At 39.5% G+C, this 21,606-nt stretch overlaps 1 protein-coding gene across 2 annotated transcripts in view; it reads left to right on the forward strand.

Annotated features, from left to right (window-relative positions):
* The window catches only part of slit3 (slit homolog 3 (Drosophila)), a 240,606-nt gene extending 219,085 nt beyond the window's left edge, over positions 1 to 21,521 (forward strand). For both annotated transcript variants that reach the window (XM_086084418.1, XM_086084417.1), the window contains exons 33-38: positions 2,680 to 2,810; positions 14,782 to 14,936; positions 15,148 to 15,299; positions 16,408 to 16,565; positions 16,683 to 16,888; positions 18,305 to 21,521. In XM_086084418.1, coding sequence (XP_085940544.1) covers positions 2,680 to 2,810; positions 14,782 to 14,936; positions 15,148 to 15,299; positions 16,408 to 16,565; positions 16,683 to 16,888; positions 18,305 to 18,558 — 1,056 coding nt within the window. In that variant the 3' untranslated portion in view covers positions 18,559 to 21,521. The remainder of the gene's footprint in view (positions 1 to 2,679; positions 2,811 to 14,781; positions 14,937 to 15,147; positions 15,300 to 16,407; positions 16,566 to 16,682; positions 16,889 to 18,304) is intronic.
* The last annotated feature ends 85 nt before the right edge of the window (positions 21,522 to 21,606 follow it).

Below are 21,606 nucleotides of genomic sequence, written 5' to 3' on the forward strand. Positions count from 1 at the left end.
TGAATGTTTATTTACCTCAGTCGAGAAAAATTTCCTTGTCAAATTCAAGGTATTTTTTTATTTTATTTTATTTTATTTATTTATTTATTTTAAAAAACATGAATTACTTGCACCGGTATATTAAGTGTCATCTAATTATTTAAAATACTTTTATAATTTTGAAATGATAACCTACTATTTTAGATGTATTCTTTGAAAATAATAAAACATGAATAACATGTTTTCTAATTATTATTATATTTATATATATATATATATATATGACTATTAAATCTATTTAGTAACCTTTACTCCAAAAAAATCAAAAAATATATATATATTTTTTTTAAATTATACATAATTTGTATTCAACTTTTTATGCCGACCTTATTTTTTTCTGTATTTTTATGATTAATTTCCATTAAATCTAATTATTAAAAAGTAATATATATATATATATATATATATATATATATATATATATATATATTTATTTTATTTGTTTTCAATAATGAATAAAATACACATTATATACTAGAATGCATTCATCAATGTTTTGTTACGGTTCAAATTTCAATACACGTTTACATTTCAAAATTATTTAAATAAGAATTCATCTTATTTTACAACTGTCCTTTATTACTTCACTTATATAAATGCAATTTTGAAATGCATATTGTGCTTTTTAATACTGAACTGAATTGGTGTCCGTGAGAAAGGAACATAAGAAGAGGGTTAAGTTTAGGAACGTGTAAAACATCAAATGTAGCTTTGAAACTCTGAAATTGAATCAACATCTGCAACATGCGGCATCCAAGACCTGCTGTGCTCACACACACACGCACACGCACACACTCATATACACTCTTTACACTCCCCATTTCCACTGCGGACTGTTCTGGACATGTGAAAGTCGAATCCCAAATGAGGGGTATTTTCCTGCTGCCTTTTTTGAAGACGCGAGATCGTGCGGCGAAACGGGCAGAAAGCATAAAAGTGGAACACTTATGTTTAACACCTGTGCGAACGGGAATGTGTGCTTCCACCTTCCCGCCAGCAGCTTTTCACTTTTCAATGCCAAAGCTGTTAAATCCGCACCAAAAGTCCTCCACTGCGGGGGGGGGGGGGGGGGGGGGGGGTGGGGGGGGATAAAGTGAATTGACAGCCCTTCATAAATCACTCTCTACTTGTTCCCTTTTAACACGTTCTCTCACTCTTTTTCTCGTTATCATCCAACCTTTGTTCATATCTCTATCTTCTCTCTCTCTCTCCTTTCCAGCACCTTGTTAGCAGCTGTGGAATTGGCCGAGTTCCACGGTAAAGCTGCAGTGTTAAGTGTTTGGCCCCCCCCCACAGCCACATGGCCACCTGTTAGGCTGCGTTAGCGCGACGTTCCCGGCGGCCACGGGTGCCCTATTTGCCCGAAAACCTAGTGTGGCGTGGATTTTAGGTCATTGTTTTTCTCCGTATTCAAGTCTTGTTACGTTTTCCTCACTGTCTAGTATGTGTGAATGGCTGTAAGACGGTGTAATAGGGCCATGTATAAATATGTATATGCAAATTTGCGAGAGAGAAAAACGTTATATTATAATATATACGACATTATAAAGTGGCAAATTTGCAAAGAAAAAAAAATTTACGAGAAAAAACTTGAATATTTGCGACATTATAAAGAGGCAAATTTGCAAAGAAAAAAAAAATTACGAGAAAAAACGAATATTTGCGACATTATAAAGCGGCAAATTTGAGAGACAAAAATGACAAATTTAGGAGAAAAAACTTGAATATCTACGACATTATAAAGTGGCAAATTTGAGCGATTTTTTTTTTACAAATTTTCAAGAACTTGAATATTTTAATCAATCAATCAAACTTTATTGATATAGCACCTTTCATACATTAAAACGCAACTCAAGGTGCTGAACAATTAAAACATCCATAGTACAATAACAAGATAAACCACCCCTCCCCCCAGCATCCCCATACTCAAACCCACAAACAAACATTTGCGACATTATAATGGCAAATTTGCAAGATAAAAAAACACACAAATTTACTATAAAAAAAAAACTTGAATATTTGCGACATTATAAAGAGGCAAATTTGGCGAGAAAAAAACTCACACATTTACGAGAAACTCCCTCATGAACCCTGCGCAGCTTTGAGGCAGAGATTTTACTTTGATCTTATTTTGGAACCGTAAATGTGGTTACAAGCGTGGTCACGGGACAAATGAAACTCATCTTCAAGCTGGAGTATGTAGTCTTGAAAGTGCTAGCAAGGTTCGAATGTAAGCCTCACAACACCCCGTCTCCCTCCGCCATAAAAAAACAAAAAACATCTACCGCTCACCAGCAGCTACATTGCATACCTCCCAACGAGTTTCCTAAAGGGTTAACTTTGCCCCCAATTTCCACCTAAATTCTCATGAGAGCATGTCCAGAGATTAGGGGCGCACTTGTTATCTCGTGTGTGGGAGGTTTTCGGCGCTTTTTTGTCCGCTAGGCAGCCGTGTAATTTGGAGCGTTTTATTCTATCTGCGCACACTGAACCATTATTGACCCAAATTATCTTTAGTGGCCGAACATTATCGAGCGGTTTGTCCTGTCACACGTGGCGGATTTTGTGTGCGGCGCTGACAGAATAATGCATGAGGTACCGGAATGATGTGTAAATCGTGTCGCGTGTCTCCCCTGTCAGGTGGCCACCGACAAAGACAACGGGATTTTGTTGTATAAGGAGGATCACGACCCGCTGGCTGTGGAACTCTACCAAGGGCACATACGACTCATCTATGACATGGCCAGCTATCCTCCCACTACAGTGTACAGGTAAGACGCACAATCTTTGAAATTTGACATACCATGAAGGAAAGTATTGTTAACAACCAAATTTGCCAAATGTGATCAAATTAAAAGTATGTCCAAAGAGGCTACCTAGCTTTTGTTTCCGCTCTGGAACAACAAGCGAACCCATGACTGAGCCATGAAATGATATCCGCTTAAAGCCTCTGGAGCTGTAATTTATCCCTCTTTCTACAATGTAGCTAGCTCACAAGCTAACAGGCTTCTTAATGATACACGCCAGAGCCGTGCATGCGGCTCTGTAGGCGCTAGCAGGCTTCCCGCGCTCCTCTCAGCCGGGGATGGGCTTGTCCGCAGCCTCATTCCCTTGCATGGAGAAAAGAAAAGAAAAAAATCTGTTCTGTAAATTGTGGTATCCAGGAAAGATTCATTTTCTTTAAAAAAAAAATTATTTATTTTTTTCTGGAGAGCTCAGCTCATGAGTTCATTCAGTAATTTTACCGATTTGACATGTCATCATCATTTCTCTCTTTTTCTTTTCTTTTCTTTTTGTATGTGGGTGTGTATGCGCATGTGCGTGTGTGTGTGAGTGTGTATGCATTAGTTCACCTATTAAAAAAATCCCATACCGTTCACCTATACCGAACACTTCAAAATCCAGCCAGAGTCGTGAGGCCGTCAGGAGAACCGAGGAAGGACCAAAGAAAAGAAAGGAAAGTGAAAGATTCATTTTCGGGGTGTAGCCGTAGCTAGCTAGCTACCAGAAAAAAACATGAACATTTGCGACATTATATGGTGGCAAATTTGCGCGATAAAAACTCACACATTTACGAGAAATAAATGATATTTTACTTTGACCTTTTTTTGGCATCCAGGGAAGATTCATTTTAGGGGCGTAGCCGTAGCTAGCTAGCTACGAGAAAATAGAAACTTGAATATTTGAGACATTATGTGGCAAATTCCCGAGAGAAAAAAAACAGGCGCTAGCAAGCTAGCTAGCTGCAAACTCTCGTGGCAGGAATGGATCTAGTAGTGATACCTAAATAAATTGCAGTTGCGCCAGATAAACAAGTTCAATGTGCAAATTGAGTTTTATAATTCAAAATATATTTGACAATTACACTTGAGATTTATATTGAAATTAACCTTACCTTTAAATATATAATTCACATTTGTATTTAGATGTTTCTTACATTTATACTCAAATGTAACGTTTCAGTTAAATATATATTAAAGTATTTTACACTTAGATATAACATATAATAATTGGATTTAGTATTTAAGGTGACAAACATTGTTGGAAATGTGAGGAAAAAGTTATTTCCAGCAATAACCGCTTTACAAACGGCACCTCAATTGGACTTTGTAGACTTTTTTTCGTAGCTTGCTGATTCGGCCGAGCACGTTAATCCACAAAGCGATTCTTCCCGGTGCACACGCAGACTCACGGATCCATATCGGAGCGCTTCCCTTTATAAACAAACACCCCGACTCCCCAAAATTCCACCGTAATCCCGACAAGACGGTGGCGGACCCGCGAGAAAGGCAACAAAAGTCTTTGGAGGTGAGACTTCAAACGGTCCGCGCAAAAGTCCTCGTTCAAGTGTTAGCCCGCCTTAAGCCGTTGGATATCGTATAAGAGATGCGTTCACATTTTCATAGAATTTGATATTCTCTAGTAAATTGCGGTAAAGGGAGATGATAATCCAAGATAACACTTCTACACTTACTAAAGTGAATGGAACATAAACAGTAAGAAAAAAAAGAAAAAAGAAAAAAAGTCTGAAATAGTTTGGGAGAAGTTCAGCTAACTTTGAGGGGAGAGGAGGTGATGGATGAAGGATGAAAAAAAATGCACATTTGGAGAGGATCCCTCCTGAAAAAAAATCGCGGTCTTTGGTTGTATTCCCAATGTCAAGTTGAAATTGAGACTGTCAAATTGATTCCCAATGATTAGCAGGCAAAGACGATCAAATCCGCCAGAGGGATGTCAACAATTGATTTTGAGCACCGCTAATCACGCAGCCTTCTGCAAAACAAAAGATGTGAAACCAAACACCGAATAAAAATCAAGCGAGCTGTCGAGTCAAACTTTTACATAATCCGATACTTTTTGGGGGAAACCACCGAAGGCCGTCGGGACGGTTTTGTTTCTCTTGCGCAAGCCGCGATCGTACCTTAACCTTAACCAAAAAATGCTGGCTTCGACCCACGGCGCATTTTTCACTCAGACTTTAACCATAAGGCGTCATAAAACATTCAACTTGTTCCTTGTTGATTGTTTGACGGCCTCAAATGTCATCTTATCAAATACTTATCAAAAGCAAGACACTGTTTTCACAGAGGGAAGTCCGACTTTGTAGAACATGCGATTACCGCGCTCAGCGTAAACGAGGACACCGGTTGCACCGACTTTGATTAAACATGTATTTTTTATAGACATAAGAGTGCGGTCACCTTACATTATCGGGATGAGGATTTATTGCTCAAAGGCACTGGTGTGTGTGTGTGTGTGTGTTTTTTTTTTTTGGCAGCACAATCTTAAATCATCCGTCCATTTTCCTTCAGCTTTTCCTGTTCAAGGCCACAGCAGGGGGTTGGAGCCTATCACAGCTGAGTTTGTGCAACGAGCATAAAGCCATTAAATCTTTTTGTTAAAACAAAGTTCAACATTTTCGGGGATTGGCAAACGCCATTGAAAAGCAATAAAGCAGATGTATAGGAATCCTTTTTTTTTGCTGCGGGATCCCATTGGCGTCATTAGAACACGAGAAGGCTGCTTTCGCAGCGGGTCAAATTAAAATCCGAGCAATTAAGATTTTTTGTTTCTTTTTATAATGAATGCAACATTTGCATGTTGGCCATCTGCCAATTGGCCTTTTGAGATTTTGTATTTATTTTTTGGTCAGGCCAAAGCAAATCGTTTTGCACCCTCTTGTGTCCAAGGAACTATGTTGAAGTTGGAGGAGGATGTTCGTTTCGTCAGGTTGTTGTGCTTTGCTCCCATCTTTTCCGTTTGGTTTTAGCACTACTACAGTATTTATTAGGTATGAGCGAGTACATCACTATCTGTATCTGTTCAACCATCGAATTGATCTGTAGCTGCATTTAGAGGGCGTGGCATAAACCGGAAGTGGGTGTGGCACAAACCGGAAGTGGGTGCGGTTTGAGTTTAAATAAGTGGGGCTTACATCGATTCGGTAGTGCGAAAAAATCAAATAATTTACACTTAATATAAATGGTAAAATAAAGTGTGGAATTGATATGGATTGATCAAAAATTGCTATAACTTTTGTTTATTTGAAAACTATAGCCCAAATTTTGATTCGAATCAGTGCTTTTGATCAGAAAAGTAAGAGCGATTTTTTTCGAACGCGTTTGCACAAGTAGCTGAGAACAGACTTTATTCTGTCATCAAGATGGCCGTAAGGATGAAGCTGAGGAGAGGGCCCTTAGAGAAGGTTCGAAAAGGGTGTCAAGACTTTGAAGAGGAAACTACTATTTTCGATTTGAAATAGTTCTGCGGTCACACCAGTCCTGGAACTTTTCTGACACACATCCTAGTAAAGCAGTAAAGCAAGTAGTGGCTCAGGAATTTTTGCAAGTTGCTTTATATCCACCAATAGAATAATTCCAGGGACATTTGCATGTCTACAGCAGCAGGCATCGAGATCGTAGCTGGATGGACAAAAGCCTGAGACGATTACAGATTGAAGTGTGTGGAATCGGCGGTCCAAACAGAGGAGAGCGATGAAAGCAGATGATTAAGTGCGGAGATGACGGAGGGATGAAGCGCACCGGGCTGGGCGGGGGGAGTCAACCACAGACCGAGTCTGAGAATTATCCTTGTCGACTCTCGTTAGGGTGACACGGGCCACGCCTGCTCGGCCGAAAGACAGATGAGAGACGCCACAGGAAGTGGAAGGATCTGGAGTGGAAATGGACACACAAGCACAACGGCTACGCAATAAAGTAGTAGTTGTATAAATAAATAGTGGCTCCCTAGCTAGCTCCCTAGCTAGCTCCCTAGCTAGCTCTCCCTAGCTAGCTCTCCCTAGCTAGCTCCCATGGTGCTCTGTTACCTGCTCGGGAGCTAGCTAGCTAGCACCTGGGGCTAAAACCAAACTGTGGCAGGGTTTTTACTTTCTGGACCTGGATTTGCCACCTCTGTTCTGCTCTAACCTCCTTTTTTTTTTTTTTTTTTTTTTTTTTGGACATATGAGTGACCCCACAAAACATGACAAAGAATTGCCAAGTGTGTTCTTATGCCTCTTATATAATATAACGATATCTCCACTGATAATCGTGAGTCCCATCCCACAAACCAGACGTCTGTAGTACAAGAACTAAAAGAAGCTAGCTAGGCTACGCTTCGTGACCGGCTACCAGTTTTGCGAGGATTACGGTTGTCGTCCCGAACCATTTTTCGAGCAGATCTGTGTTATCATACACGATTGTCATCCCCAATAGTGACAGCAGATCGAGGAGAAGATGCATACATAACTCGCCCCACACCACAGGATAATCGTTGATGATAATCTTTTAGGAAATGTCTGAAAATTGATCCTTTACTGACTTCCAGAAAAATACGAACATAGCAAAACATAGTTTATTGTTGTTGAACGTCTCCATCGCATAGTCAGAGTTTTGACCATACACTTAGTGTAAATATTTGCTATTGTAATTGGTGAACCGGCTTACGATTGTCAGCCCCTACTGGTGACCAAGTAGATCATGTAGGAAAATCGCTCTGGATGATCTTCCAGACACAAATCGGGACTTTATTCAGAAGAGCAGAAATTGCTTAATTTTGGCCCGATTATCGATGTGCGATGTGTCAATATTGGTTTTGTCAATCCCTGTTAAAGCAGGAGACATTCATAGAATCGAAGCGTGTGTCTCCACATTGCTCTCTATTGAACCGTTTGGGAGGCAAATCGAACGCTATGTATTTCTTGCTGCGTGCCATTTTTTGACGACATGAGTCTGATCAGCCTAAATCCTATCTGCCCCAATTTGAACAAAAATGACTGCTTGAACCGTGCGGGACGCCGCAATCTGAGCTCAGCACTTTGGCATCGAGAAAAAAAAAACAAGAGCGGCACTTTTTCGCAATGCGGGGCCTCAAAGCAGCTTTTTGGCTGCCAAAAATCGAGAGATTAACTTGAAGCGAGTCATCTCGCGTCGTCGTAAACGGATGTAAACAAACGCTCTGTTTTTACACTCGAGACAAGCAACTCTACGTCATCGTCAAATGAAAGCATGTTTGGTCTCGGGAGAAGTTTGGCAAATGTGACAGGGTGACGTCGTCCTTCTCAAATCAATCATAAGTTTATCATTCGCAACAATGTTGTACACGAGTGATGATTTTTATTTTTTTTTGTCGCTCAAATCCGAGCAATGTCTGCATTTTGGAGTGATCATTTATTTAATGGGTTTTTACTTTGTAGTATGCTAACTTGACAGAAGCGTATTGCTGCCAAACCAGAAAAGGAAGTTTAATCTCCTGTTGGAACGTGATTCAATTTCACATTATGATGCGGTCATTTATCGTAACAAGTTTGACTTCCGGTTGGTGGAGTTCCTTTTTGTGTTCTTTAAATCAAAGTTACCAGTTAAGCGACTATGCTGATCTTCGATAATACTATCCATCCATCCATCCATCCATTTTCTTAACCGCTTATTCCCTATAAGGGTCACTGGGGTGCTGGAGCCTATCCCAGCAGGTACACCCTGGACTGGATGCCAGCCAGAATAAAAAAAAGGCCAATTGCTAATTGGATTTATTTCTTTATTCGAGGGGTTTCAAAATTAGTGTGTTCATTTCAAATTCCGTTAACGCTCTCAAATAAAAAAGAAGAAAAAATAAAAATAATAAATAAATAAATAAATAAAGTTTCTTTAACGCCACCCATTTTTTTAACGCGCGATTAAGGACCGCTCCTTACTTGGAAAGCCTGTACTGGGAATTCCAGTCGCAACGCATCGGACACGTCCGCGTCGCAGTTTAGCAGTAATAAATGTAATAATAATGCATATTTAAGTTATTTCATGTTAAAGATAAGATAGCTCTTAATATGAAAAGAAAAATGCAGTGAGCTGCCACCAATGTCTTACAAATGCAATTATGCCATCTAGTGGCAGAGAAAATGACCTCAACACAAATCAAGATCACACTTTTGCAGTACATCTTTTTAATTTTAACTCAATTTTATGAATTATTATGAAATTACTTTATCAATGACAAAAGGATGCAGCCATATTTCTGTTGTTTAACATTTTTTCCCATTTTTATGTTAACAAGAGTATGAAAACTTATAGACATCATTTACTGTACATTTAGAAATACAATTTGAGATTAATCATGAGTTAACTATTGAAGTCATGTGATTAATTACAACAACAAAAAATTAATCACTTTATTTTTTTGGGGCGAGTTCATAAGTCAAACGTATCACATTAAAACATTTCACTTATGGTGGAAAGTATCTCGCAATGGGCAACGTTGCCGAGGTTTGATTGAAAGCATGAAAACAAAAGACGAGATTTGCATGATGGCGGTCAAGACAATGGAGGCAAGACGCAGGAAGTCTTTACGCGCACGTGCGTATGCAAATGCATTTTGTTGGGCGTTAATGCGCTGCCCTTTGCTAAATGTCGCGCTAATCTCCCATCAGGTCAGACACAATGCGTCGACCTGTACTGTTACTCAACAGCCAGCAGCAGAAGGTTGAAGGGAGGGGGAGGGGCGGAGTTTAGGACAGCATGATGGACAGCGGCAGGGGAAAGAGGAATCATTGAAGAAAAGCGGGGGCAAGATGGCGGCAAATGAGGCGAGTGAATATTATTACGACGGAGCGTCATCTTCACGCAGCAAAGTCGTACGACGGCTGGCAGCAGATCTCGAGAAGTCCTCAATTTGATTTTTTCACAATTCTTGTAAGTCTTTGATATCAACAACATTATTATGTCTAACTTGGAAAGACTTTGACAAATTTGTAATATGGAGTAAGACACCAGATGCCTTGTGCTACTACATTTAAATGAAATCTGTCATTTAAAAAAAAAAAAAAAAAATGCAGTTGTATGTTAATATGTAATAAAAGACGGGGACATGCCTCGAACATTATCGGTTTAAAACGCAATTGAAATATTGAGACGGCCAAACGTTTGGAGCAGAGGCCTCGGAAAACAGGGCGCGGCTCCTTCCTGGAAACGCCGGCTTCAAACGGCCACCGGTGCGACTTTTCGAAGAAACCGGCTTTCATCCCAAGAGTGGAAAAAAAAAAGTGAAAAGCAGCTGTGCCGTCTCAGCAGCAACTAATTGAGGTTACCACGGTAATACGGGAATGGCTAGCATGTCTGCTCCATGTCACTGTAATCAGCTCGGGCTGCGCACGCACGCACACACGCACGCGCGCACGCGCGCACGCACACAATGACTGGCTTGTATGTACAGGCAATACAAACAAGCATTGCGTGAATTTATTTCAAAATAATCAACAAATCCAGTCCGGGAAAACCGCAGCGGCACTTAATTGGATTTAACAGTGTAAGTGGATCTAATCCAAATATATATTTTATGAGGCTGTTTGAGATAAAGTCAATTACTTGTAATTACATCTGAGTTGCATTTAATTCGTTTATGATCTTAAGAAGGGGCTTTTGCTCCTATTTGTGTGTGTTTGTGAATTGTGCATGTGTTTTTACTAAATTGTCTAAACGAGCTGCTTTTAATTGACTTGCACAGCCAACGGGCTGAGCTGAGGTTTGATCAAATGCACGCGCATGTACCTGGACGTGCATGCGCAGCATTTGCACTGTGCAAGTCCAGTTGGGAAATCACTTGTGCTCTTCTGCCACCTGCTGGAATTTTGAGAGAGTTACATTCATTCATGTTTTGTTTTTTTGTTACTAAAATTATACCCATACAATCATTTTAAAATGTTTGTATTCATTTATCAATTAAACAAAATGTATAAAATGATTGTTTGATTGATTTATTGTAAATCAAATTTAAAAATTATGCACAATGAACAAATTCATAGAAATATACTGTATATTTTTCATTTTGTTCATTATTGATTGTTTTAGAGTAAAAAACAACAACAACAACAACATTAGTAACCATGAGAAAAAAAATTACCAAATAATTGGTTGGTTTGGTTTATTGTAAATAATCACATGAAAATATTGGTAAAATGAACAATTTCATTTATACATTTAACATTTTATTTATTTTAGTAATTGTTAATTGCAATAGAAAATAGTAGAATTTTTGTTGTAAACCTACATATAATATATCATTAAAAAAAATTCTAATTCATTCCAAGATATTTGATTAAAATAATGATGAATATATACTATTTTATTAAATATTGAGGAATTATCTGTCATTAAATTAAGTTTGAATGACAGCAATTAAAAATAAATGTTTTTTTAAATTAACTGTTAAATCGTTTCACTGTAACTGTTTAAATTGGTATCTACCTCATATAAAAATGATGTCACCCATTTTTTTTTCTCTTTTTAAAAATCATCTGATTGTGGCCCTTGAGCGCAAACATTTCCTGCCTCTGTTCTAAATGGAATTATGAGAACACTCATCAAATCTAATTGACAAAAAGGGAAAGTCAAAAGACGAAGAGACGAGCGAGGTCTTGTGCCTGGACCGGCTTGTCATTCAATTACACGCCGGCTAATAGAACCCACGTCTACGTCTGTTTTGACTCTCAGCAAACCAGCAGGTCGATGCAGAATGTTTTTTTTTCCCTTCAAAATCAGGAAGTCATCTGTCATTGTTGATGTAACGCACGAACGTCTCCATAATCCAAGTAACACCTTGAACCAATTATATACGAGGATAAATTGGGCAAAAATGGCTTTAAACGTGTGTTTGTATTGCGGTTAACGCGGGTCGAGATGGTGATGTGTACGTGGGTGTGTTGCGAGGAGGGAAAAAAAAAATAACATAGTCCATGTCGGAACTATTTTTGCTCGACTTTGAAGTTTGTTTGACTTTTCCAACATTGACATAAGTATGTGCCTTATACGCTTTATGCTTTCACGCCACAACCTTTTTAGTCCTCCCATTTTGTTTGGTTGGGTGTAAATAAAGTAATCTGATGCGGATGCGGATCAAACCAACCCAAAAGGTAACTGGCTGGTCACACAATTTGAGTTTGCCGTTTTCAGCTAGCTTTTTTTGTATAGCATGACAAATATATGCTAAATATCTACTTGTGTAGAACCATTGTCTGTTTATGCACAAATATCAGTTTGAAGAGTTCCGCAAATATCGACGCTAACTATTAGCACATCAATAGCATTTTCAATGATATGTTGACATTAAGCTAGTGGGCCATTCGTACGGCATTGTTGTTTGGTGCGCAAATATCCGTTGCTAAAATCACAAATGTCAACTCTAACCGTTAGCATGTCAATGGCATTTTTCATCATGCGTTCGCATTGAACTAGCAGGCCGACATGTTGCTTAAAGGATTGTAAAGCCACTAATAATGATGCTAACTGCTAGCATGTCAATGGCATGTTAAATTATATGTTAGCATTAAGCTAGCGGCCATTCTTAAGGCAGTGTTGTTTGGAGTACAAATATGAACCATTGCTGAAAGGGTTCGAAAACTGCAAATATGGATGCTAACCGTTAGCATATCAATGGCATTTTCCATTGTATTTTGGCATTAAGCTAATGGCCATGCTTATGGTAGTGTTGTTTGCTGCACAAATATCCGTTGCTTAAAGGGTACTAAAACTGCAAATTGTGATGCTAACCGTTAGCATGTCAATGGCATTTTCCATAAAATGTTAGTATTAAGATAGCGGGCCTGTGTTAAGGCAATGTCGTTAAGTTTTTTTTTTTTGTTCTTAACTTTTCGCATTGTCTTCAGCCAAGCTAGCGTGTATGTTCTTGGGCTGTGGGAGGAAATCTGATTTCCAACTGTGAAGGGGCCGGACTAACCACCAAACCACTATGCTGCCTTAAAATGTAATAAATAATGTAATAAATTAAAAGACAGTTGTGGCAAACTCTTCCACTCGCCCCTGACTGTTCAAATCTTCCTAATCTGAACACGATAAACTTCTGTCAATCAAAGCTGACGCGAGGCTCCCGAGCTACTTAGCTAACACAACAAAAGCGCTATCGTCTAAGTTGCGGGGAGGCTGCGCTCACTCGTCATTTTTTTTTATGTCCACCTAATTTTTTCGATTTTTTTTGGGGGGGGGGGGGGTAAAACAATAAAGCCCCGGTCGAGTCGATACCAACACCCCCCACCCCTTTGTCTTCCTCTCAGCTGTGCCAAACCACTGTCTCTCTGGCTGGCTGTCAGCCCTCCAGCTAAAACCACTTAGGGGGGGGGGGGGGGGGGGGACTCAACTCTTAACGCAGACAGGGTGTAAAAGGGCATCGGCTTGATTCCTTACCACACGAACATGTACGTCATACAAAATTGTTGGGTTGTTATTCAACTAAAATCACAAAAAAAAAATGGCAGTTTGAAGTTTGGCTAAAAGTTGTGTATACGTACCATAAAAATCAGTAGGGGGTCTTTTTATGACTTAGCTTCTCCAGTTATGCTTGGTGGGATATAGAGGATATAAAAGTCTACACTGCCCCATTAAAATAAATGTGGTATAAAAAGAACAGACCAATGTTAATAATTTCAAAAACCTGACACCATGAATGCGTAGTATGGAAGAGGATTAGGGACAGTGAAGGGAGGGGAGAAAAAAAGGTTGGCAGGATTTCACTTTACTCTCAGAAATCTCACTTTAAAGTCAGAATTTGGACTTTATTCTCAGAATTCTGAGAATAAAGTCAGAATCCTGGCAAACTTTTTATTTCCTCTCTTCACCGGCCCTAATTCTCTTCCATACCTATTAACTCATTCACTGCCAATGACGGCTATAAACGTCAAAAATTAATTTGAACGATTTCTATTAGTTAAAAAAAAATCCACTTTTGTTTACAAAAAAAATGTTTATTGTACATTTAGAACAGATAAAACATTTGTGATTAATCGTGAGTTAACTATTGAAGTCAAGCGATTAATTAATATAAAAAAATCACCTGACGTGATTTAAAAAAAAGAAAAGAACATTATCAAAAATTAGAGGCATCAGGCGATTAAAACTTGTAATTGTAATTAATCGCATGACTTCAGTAGTTAACTCACAATTAATCACAAATGTTATATCTGTTTTTAAATGTACAATAAAACAAATCTAGGTTTTCATACACGAGTTAACAAAAGTGGGGAAAAAATGTTAAACTAATAGAAATAGTTCAAATGAATTTTTGACGTCTATAGCCGTCATTGGCAGTGAATGAGTTAATGGTGTCAGGTTTGTGAAATTATTCATACTGGTCTCATTTTTTATACCACATTTATTTTCTCTAAAGTCTGAACTTCTGACTTTAAAGTGAGAAATTTAATTAAAATTGAACTTCTGACTTTATTAGTGCTACTATTATTCTCACTTTAAATTGAGAATTCCGAGAATAAAGTGAGAATCCTGCCAACCATTTCTCTCTCTCTCTCTCTCTCTTCGCTGGCCCTCCTAATCCTCTTCCGTAAATGTGAAATGAAATCATGGCTTTCTTTTTTTTGTCAGGCCATAGCCTTGTCTCTTAGGAAAAAGTGCTTTGCCGCCATCTGGTGGCAGCTAAAGGCAATTACAAACTTTTTGGATGTGCAATAAATACCATTCGGGGATGGCGACCAATCCTGGGTTTACTACAGTTTACATTCCGACCTAATTTTTTGATCTCATCAGTCAGTCTACCTTGCTTTTTTTTTTATTATTATTATTATTATGTCGCTTGTTGGTTGATTTGCAAACAAAACAAAGAAAACGCTCATCCTGAAAATGTTTCAGGTATGTTTCATGTCTGGCAATTTCCTCCTCTGGTGTAGAATTCAGCCGGAATTCGTCATACTGAAGCTGCCTCTCTCTCTTGTGTGTGCGTGTGCAACAGTGTGGAGTCTGTCAACGACGGGCTTTTCCACACGGTGGAGCTGTTGATCCAGAACCATTCGCTCAGCCTGGTGGTGGACAACGGCGCCCCCAAGAGTCTGGGCAAACTAGCGCGCCAACCCTCCGTCGACCACAACACGCATCTTTACATCGGAGGTACACACACACGCACGTAGAAAATTAATTTGCATAAAGCCACAACTGTGCGGCTTTTTGCGATCGCGCTGAGACGTTCGGCCATACGTGCACGAAGCCGCAAACGCATTTCGGAGGAAGTGGTGCGAACACGCTCGCATCCTCAAAACGCCTCCCCAGTGATTCTTCGCTTCCTCTCTTGTCTCGCCGCGCCGCGTCTTCCGGCGTCCAGGCGTGCCTTACCAGGTGCTGGCCACGGGTTTTCGGCCCGGTCCCGAACGCTTGCTGCAGTTCTTCAACGGGTGCATCCACAACGTTCAAATCAACGGGGAAGCGCAGGACCTCAGCTACCGAGTCGCGGGAGGGCGACCGGTGGAGGGCAAGGTATTATATGACCATTTCAGAGTTCATTGTTTGTTCACCGTTTTTCGCCATTATGTTAGCAGTGAGAATACAGCGGTTATGAAAAGTCTACACACCCCTGAGGGTTTTGTGCTAACGCACGCTGTCAGCTAATTCCCTCACCACTGAATAAAGTGACGGTTCCAGCTGAAGAAAAACAGCATACTGCCACCACCATGCTTCACTGTAGATTTGGTGTACTGCAACCTTGGTCTCGTCAGACCGTAACACATTTTTCCACCTGTGCTTGGAAGATTTGTTATGGTTTGGTGAAAGATGCTTTGGCGCTGTTTTTTCTTCAGCAAGGTGGAAGAAAATATGAACACTTTTAGATGTCAATGTTAGCTTAAAAACGCCAGGATTCTGACGGTGCTACACTGGGGCAAAGGGGGTGCTGAAGTCTTGTCAAAAAATCTGCGCAGCAGAACAAATCCTGGAGGTAAACATTTCAAGTGAAAAGGTTGTAAAATGAATAATCTCGGTCTCTTTTTTTGGGTCAAAAAAATAAACTGCCAATGGAACAGGGGTGTGTAGACTTTTTATAACCATTGTATGCGCTTGTATGCTTTGTTTGCGTGTGTCACTGCTTACCGTGTGTGAAAGTAGCAGTTGTGTGAAGGTAGGTAATTATCATAACATCTTTGCTAATTCTATTAGCTTTTCTACGGCGTTTTCTATTATATGTTAGCATTTAGCTAGCATACTTTTGTTGGATATTTTTTTTTTATATATATATATATATATATATATATATATATATATATATATATATATATATATATATATATATATATATATATATATTGTTGAAATAGTTGATTTTACTCCAAAATGTACTTTGTATGAAATGTGTTCAATGGAACATTTTTGCTATTTTGTTGTATGGATGTCTCAATGATATGCAGTTTAATTGCACCTACTGCCCTCTAGTGGCAGAAGGTGTAATGGTTCTGTCTGGCGTAAACAGATGAAGAATGAGCGATTATTTGTCGTAAATAAATCATCAATTTTCAGAGCAATGTATTGAAATCGGATCGTTTCCCACTGAACACCCGCCGTCTCGTCTCGGCTCGTCTTCTCGTGCGCGCAGGGCGATGGCGTCCTGGTGGGCTGCCACTCGTGCGGCGTGTGCGCCCAGGGGACGTGCAGAGAGGGCGGAGAGATGGGCGTCACCTGTCAGTGCCCGCCCGGACGCAGCGGGACCTTGTGCGAACAGACCACGGTGCCGAATCCCTGTCAGGGCAGCAGGTGGGCACCAAACGATAATTGATTTGAATTCACAAAAGTTTGCGTAGTTTCATTTGCATATTTTCAAACCCGGAATCTCCAACTATGTGGTCTACATTCTTTTCTCATCCTCGCCAGATGCGTCCACGGATCGTGCGTGCCCAAGGGGGCGTCGTACAGCTGCAAGTGCAGCGAGGGCTACCGGGGTCAGTTCTGCGAGCGGCAGCAAGAGCCGGCGGCCTGCAGGGGGCAGCGCTGCGGGCACGGCGAGTGCAGGCTGTCCGAAGGCGGGGAGCCCGTCTGCAACTGTCTACCTGGCTACGCCGGACCCACGTGTGACACCGGTGAGTGGTTCAAAGGTGATGGACAGCGGCCATTTGGCAGGAGGAGCTTCCTTATGTTTTGTTTTTTTTCATCTAAGAAAATGAGGGTGCCTTTTTGGTGACCCCTCAGGCTTTTTCCTTCCACCTCCCTCTGCTAGTCTTTTTTTTTTTTATGTCCCTTGAACAGATTCTAACTTTTAAGTGAATTTGTTACTCATGTGCGTTTGATTCCTTCCAAGAATCAGATTTGAAATTTTTAGTTTTAATTTCAAATCCTTTCTTCCAAAACAGGAGATTATTTAAAATTAACAATGCATAAAATGCATAATTAAAATTTAATTGTGATTCTAATACTGTTTTGTTCCGTAACATATTTGGGTCAAAATGTTAGTCATTTTCAAAGTAAAAGCAGATGTTTGCAAATGTTTTATTTTGATTCAACACAAGGATAATAAATCTGCTTTCATGGAGGACTACAGAAATCTGCAAATATTTAGGAGGGTTGAAATGATTTTATATTTAACGTGGCCTTTTAACGTTAAATCTTTTTTATATATATATATATATATATATATATATATATATATATATATATATATATATATATATATATATATATATATTGATTAATTTGATAGATATTAAGTGTATTGAGATGTTTGTGATGTCGTTTTGGTTTAAACTTAAAAATAAATGTCATTACCAAGATATTTTAGGGCCATCTTGGAAGGAAGTTAGTAGACGTGCTTCATTTAGACAAAGGTAGTGCTTTTCTGGCATTTTTTTGGCATCTATAAGCAATAATAAACTATTTGTGTGGTTAATTATTTACAGATTTTTAAAATGTTTCTATCATATAAATCCAAAAGTATTTTTGACGATGGATATGTGTTGACTTGATTTAACACATTCCGTCAGGTTTCGATTGGCTGATCATTTTTGCTTCAATTGACGTCAATGCAAACGTTGTAATTGTCGATCGGAACTGTTAAGTGCCACTGACGAATATATACGTCAAGTACGTTTTTTACTAATAGTGGGCGTGAACATTTTGTTAGGGATGTTTGATACCACTTTGTTTCAGACTGATACCAGTACGAGTATTCAATTCTTGAGTTACCGATACCAAGAGTACTTTTGATATATAAAATCCCCCCACCCCCCCCAAAAAAACAATTTTATAGATCTATATGTCCCAATATAACTTTTTTTTTTTTAAATACAAATTGCCAATAAAGCATTTTTTTTTCTTCAAATTGCATGAAACTAAACGGCCACAAGAGGGCGGCCGATACTGACGTCGGTAATTGCCAATCCCTCGTGCCCGTACCAAAAGTCAGCCAGAATCCGCTCCGGCCCAAGAGTCCAAACGTACTTGTCCGAACCCATTGGGAGGCGCCGTCCGTCATGTGCGTCCCCGTGTCCTTTTTGCTCCAGAATTGACGTGTCAAGGCGAGATGGTGCGAGAGCAGCTGAAGCGCCACCAAGCCATGCGGACGTGCACGTCCACCAGCAAGATCCCGCGCATGGACTGTCCGCGCTCGTGCCAGACGGCGGCGCCCGCCGGCGTCTGCTGCGGCGTCAGCAAGAGCCGCAGGAGGAAGGTGGTGTTCCGCTGCACCGACGGCGCCTCGTACTCCGAGGAGATGGAGGCGGCCCTGGAGTGCGGCTGCGCCAGCTGCCCGTTGTAACGGCGCCCCAACGCCATTAACGCCATTTGCATTTTGTTTACACAACCCGTTCGACGGCCGCCAGTTTGCTGCAGGAGAAACCACAATGGGGACACGTGCGCGTGTGCGTGTGTGTGTGTGTGTGTTTGAGAGTGCGTGTGCGTGAGCGCGTGTGTGCGTGTGTGTGCAGAGAGAAATATATTGTAAGATACAAGTGAGGAGAAGGGAGGGAAAAAAGCATAGAACTTATTTTTATTATGAATTTTCTTCTTCTAAAAGACAATAAGGACTGATTTTTTTTTTTTTTATATATATATGTTGATTATACAACGTGTTACATAGGATGATATTATTTTGTACCTTGTAAGAACAAAAAAACATGAAATCAATAACATTCCTTACCAAAAAAAGTATAAGAAATTATATGTATGTATAAATCTATATAGAAATTATACCCTAATCCAATTAATTGTATATTTAGTGTATTTGCATGATCTTTGAAATTCACTCGCTCTTTTTTGGCCGACAGGCAGTACGTGCCTAGCAATGAAAAAGACAAAAAAACAAAAAAAAAACGACATCATCCTCATCTTTGAGGCACTTTTCCACAGAGATGTATTTTTCTAACCTTTTCAAGCAATCTTCTTCTGTAAGTCCACTTTTTGTACAACTAAACTATATGGCAGGGGTGCGAATGCAATGTCAGGGGATTCAAAATTCCCCAAACCTAAAAAAAAATAGGACCCCACCCACCCAAACTCAAACTGGCCAGAACCAGGTCAAGATATCCCGTAAGTCAACAAACCTCACTTCACCATTTTATGCCTTTACGTACGACGGCGTATTAGGGTCACGTAAAAAAAAAAAAAAATAATAATAATATTTTTTTTTTGGAGGGGGGTAATATTCAGAGACAAAAACTCACAAATTTACCACTTTATAAAATTGCACTCGCATATTTGCGTCTTTATGAAGCGGCAGATTTGCGAAGAAAAAACTCAAGACACTTGCAAGAAATACACGAAGCGTAGCTCAAATCTGGACGAGGTCACTGCCTTTTGTCCACCAACAGCTAACGGAAGCATTCGTTGGCGGTTAATGGAACGCTCTTTATAAATCGAAAAAGGCAGGATGGAGACGGATTCATTCTTCATTTAAACTTTACTCGTTCATACACGGCAGCTCGAGCGACAACACTTCCTGATCAGCTGACTAAACCCTAACCAATCGGAAGCTCGCGTACTTTCGGTAAACGCAAGTGAACGACGGAGAGCAGCAGATTCGACACATCAACTTTGATACTTGTACAAAAAAAAAATACCAAAACGATTGAATGTGTGGACCTTTGCAAAAAAAAAGTCTAAAAGTGCAAATGCTTAACATGATATGGTTCATCTTATTTGAAAACACGACCAAAAAGTTTTCAAGGTTTTTTTCTGTGAATATTGCCCCCCCACAATTATATATATATATATATATATATATATATATATATATATATACATACACGTAGCCCCAAAACGCCGTCGCATTTACGTAAACTTCTTCTTCTTGTGCCCTTGTTTTTTTTTTTTTTTTTTTGTCCCAGCTCTTACTTGTGTTTGCTGTTTACTTTTTGAGTTAGTAAATACGATAGGAAAGTAGTAAACAATATTGAGTATTTCTGTTCTACACACACACACAACAGAAACGTTAGCACCGGTGCTAGCGCTAACTTGATATGAAAGCTTACCAGGCTGGTCCACCAAGCATATTACAGACCAAAGGAGAAAAAGAAAAAAAGGAAAAGAAAAAAAGCAGGTGATCTGAGGTCGCCATGGCAACGACAGAGCTCCTTTTCTCCTGAGCCAGTGCACCAAATGTTAATGATGCTTTTAGTTATTTCAAACTCAGTTGTTACACCACGCTGCTTTAAAATGCCGCCGTTGTGCCAACGTTTGCCGGGCGTACCTTGGAATGCAAAACAAAAATCGATGCGTGAAGAATTCAGAATGCTGCTGCGACACGGGAGTCAAAAGTCCGAAGTCGTGCCTTGATTTTCAAAGATGTCCCAAAGTGTTTCATTCAAACAAACAAAAAAAAATCCGTCATTGTCATGCAGCAAAAGCCACACGGTGCAGAAAAGGAAACTGCAGCATCACCCAAAAAGCCACTTCCTGTTGTACAACTCATGTAAGCGCTCATACGTGACTATTAAACGCTTAGCAAAGCACCAAAAGGGAAAAAACTACCAGGGTTGCAAAAGGATGGAACATTTTCAGTACATTTTCATGGCAAGTTAAATTGGGGGATTTTGAAAAAGGTCAAGAATAAACATTTTGTTTTGGTCCTAAACAGACACGACCAAATATTTTCTTGAACAAATTGTTTTTATTGAATTAAAAAAAAAAAATCAGTTTTACAAAAGGAACACGTTACAACCACACAGCTGTACTTTTACCGTTGCCGCTAGCTTAATGCTAACAATGCAAAACTCCCATGACGAGCGAATGAAACTAGCATTCATGCTACGCAACACAAAGCGTGGATCACGTAGACAGACAATATAATACTCACAGGCATATATCCTGTGGGAAATGACTAAAATGAGTTAGTGCAGCTTACTTAAAAAGTTCAAATTAATCTATTTTGTATGTCCGCACTGCACTGCCCCCTAGTGGCCATAGATTTATTTGGAGAAAACCCCTAAAAACTACTGTATTCTACTTTAACAAACTCTGTTTACAACATTTTCAAGTGTCCATGGGCTTTTGACTTGCAGTTGTATCCACACGCTTCCTCGCCCCTTTGCACAAGCGTTTCATTTTTGCTCGCACCCCTTCCACTTCCTTGAACCGCCTTGAAGGTTTATTAGCTCGCCAATGTGAAGACAGAAGACAAAATCATTTCAATCCAAACACTTCAATGTTCTCCAGGTTGAAAACAAAAAAAGTGATTGATGATGCAGATGTTGAATGTTAAAAATTAAACTACCATTGAAACTATATTGACTTTGACTTCCTGAATACATTGCCACTATTTTGTTATTCTTTTATGTAGTGTAATTAAAATGTTTGTACTTGCCTATAT

Source organism: Leptonotus elevatus, chromosome 9 (genome assembly GCF_054856555.1).
Source record: "Leptonotus elevatus isolate MCC_2025b chromosome 9, RoL_Lele_1.0, whole genome shotgun sequence".
In the NCBI taxonomy this organism is placed as follows: domain Eukaryota; kingdom Metazoa; phylum Chordata; class Actinopteri; order Syngnathiformes; family Syngnathidae; genus Leptonotus; species Leptonotus elevatus.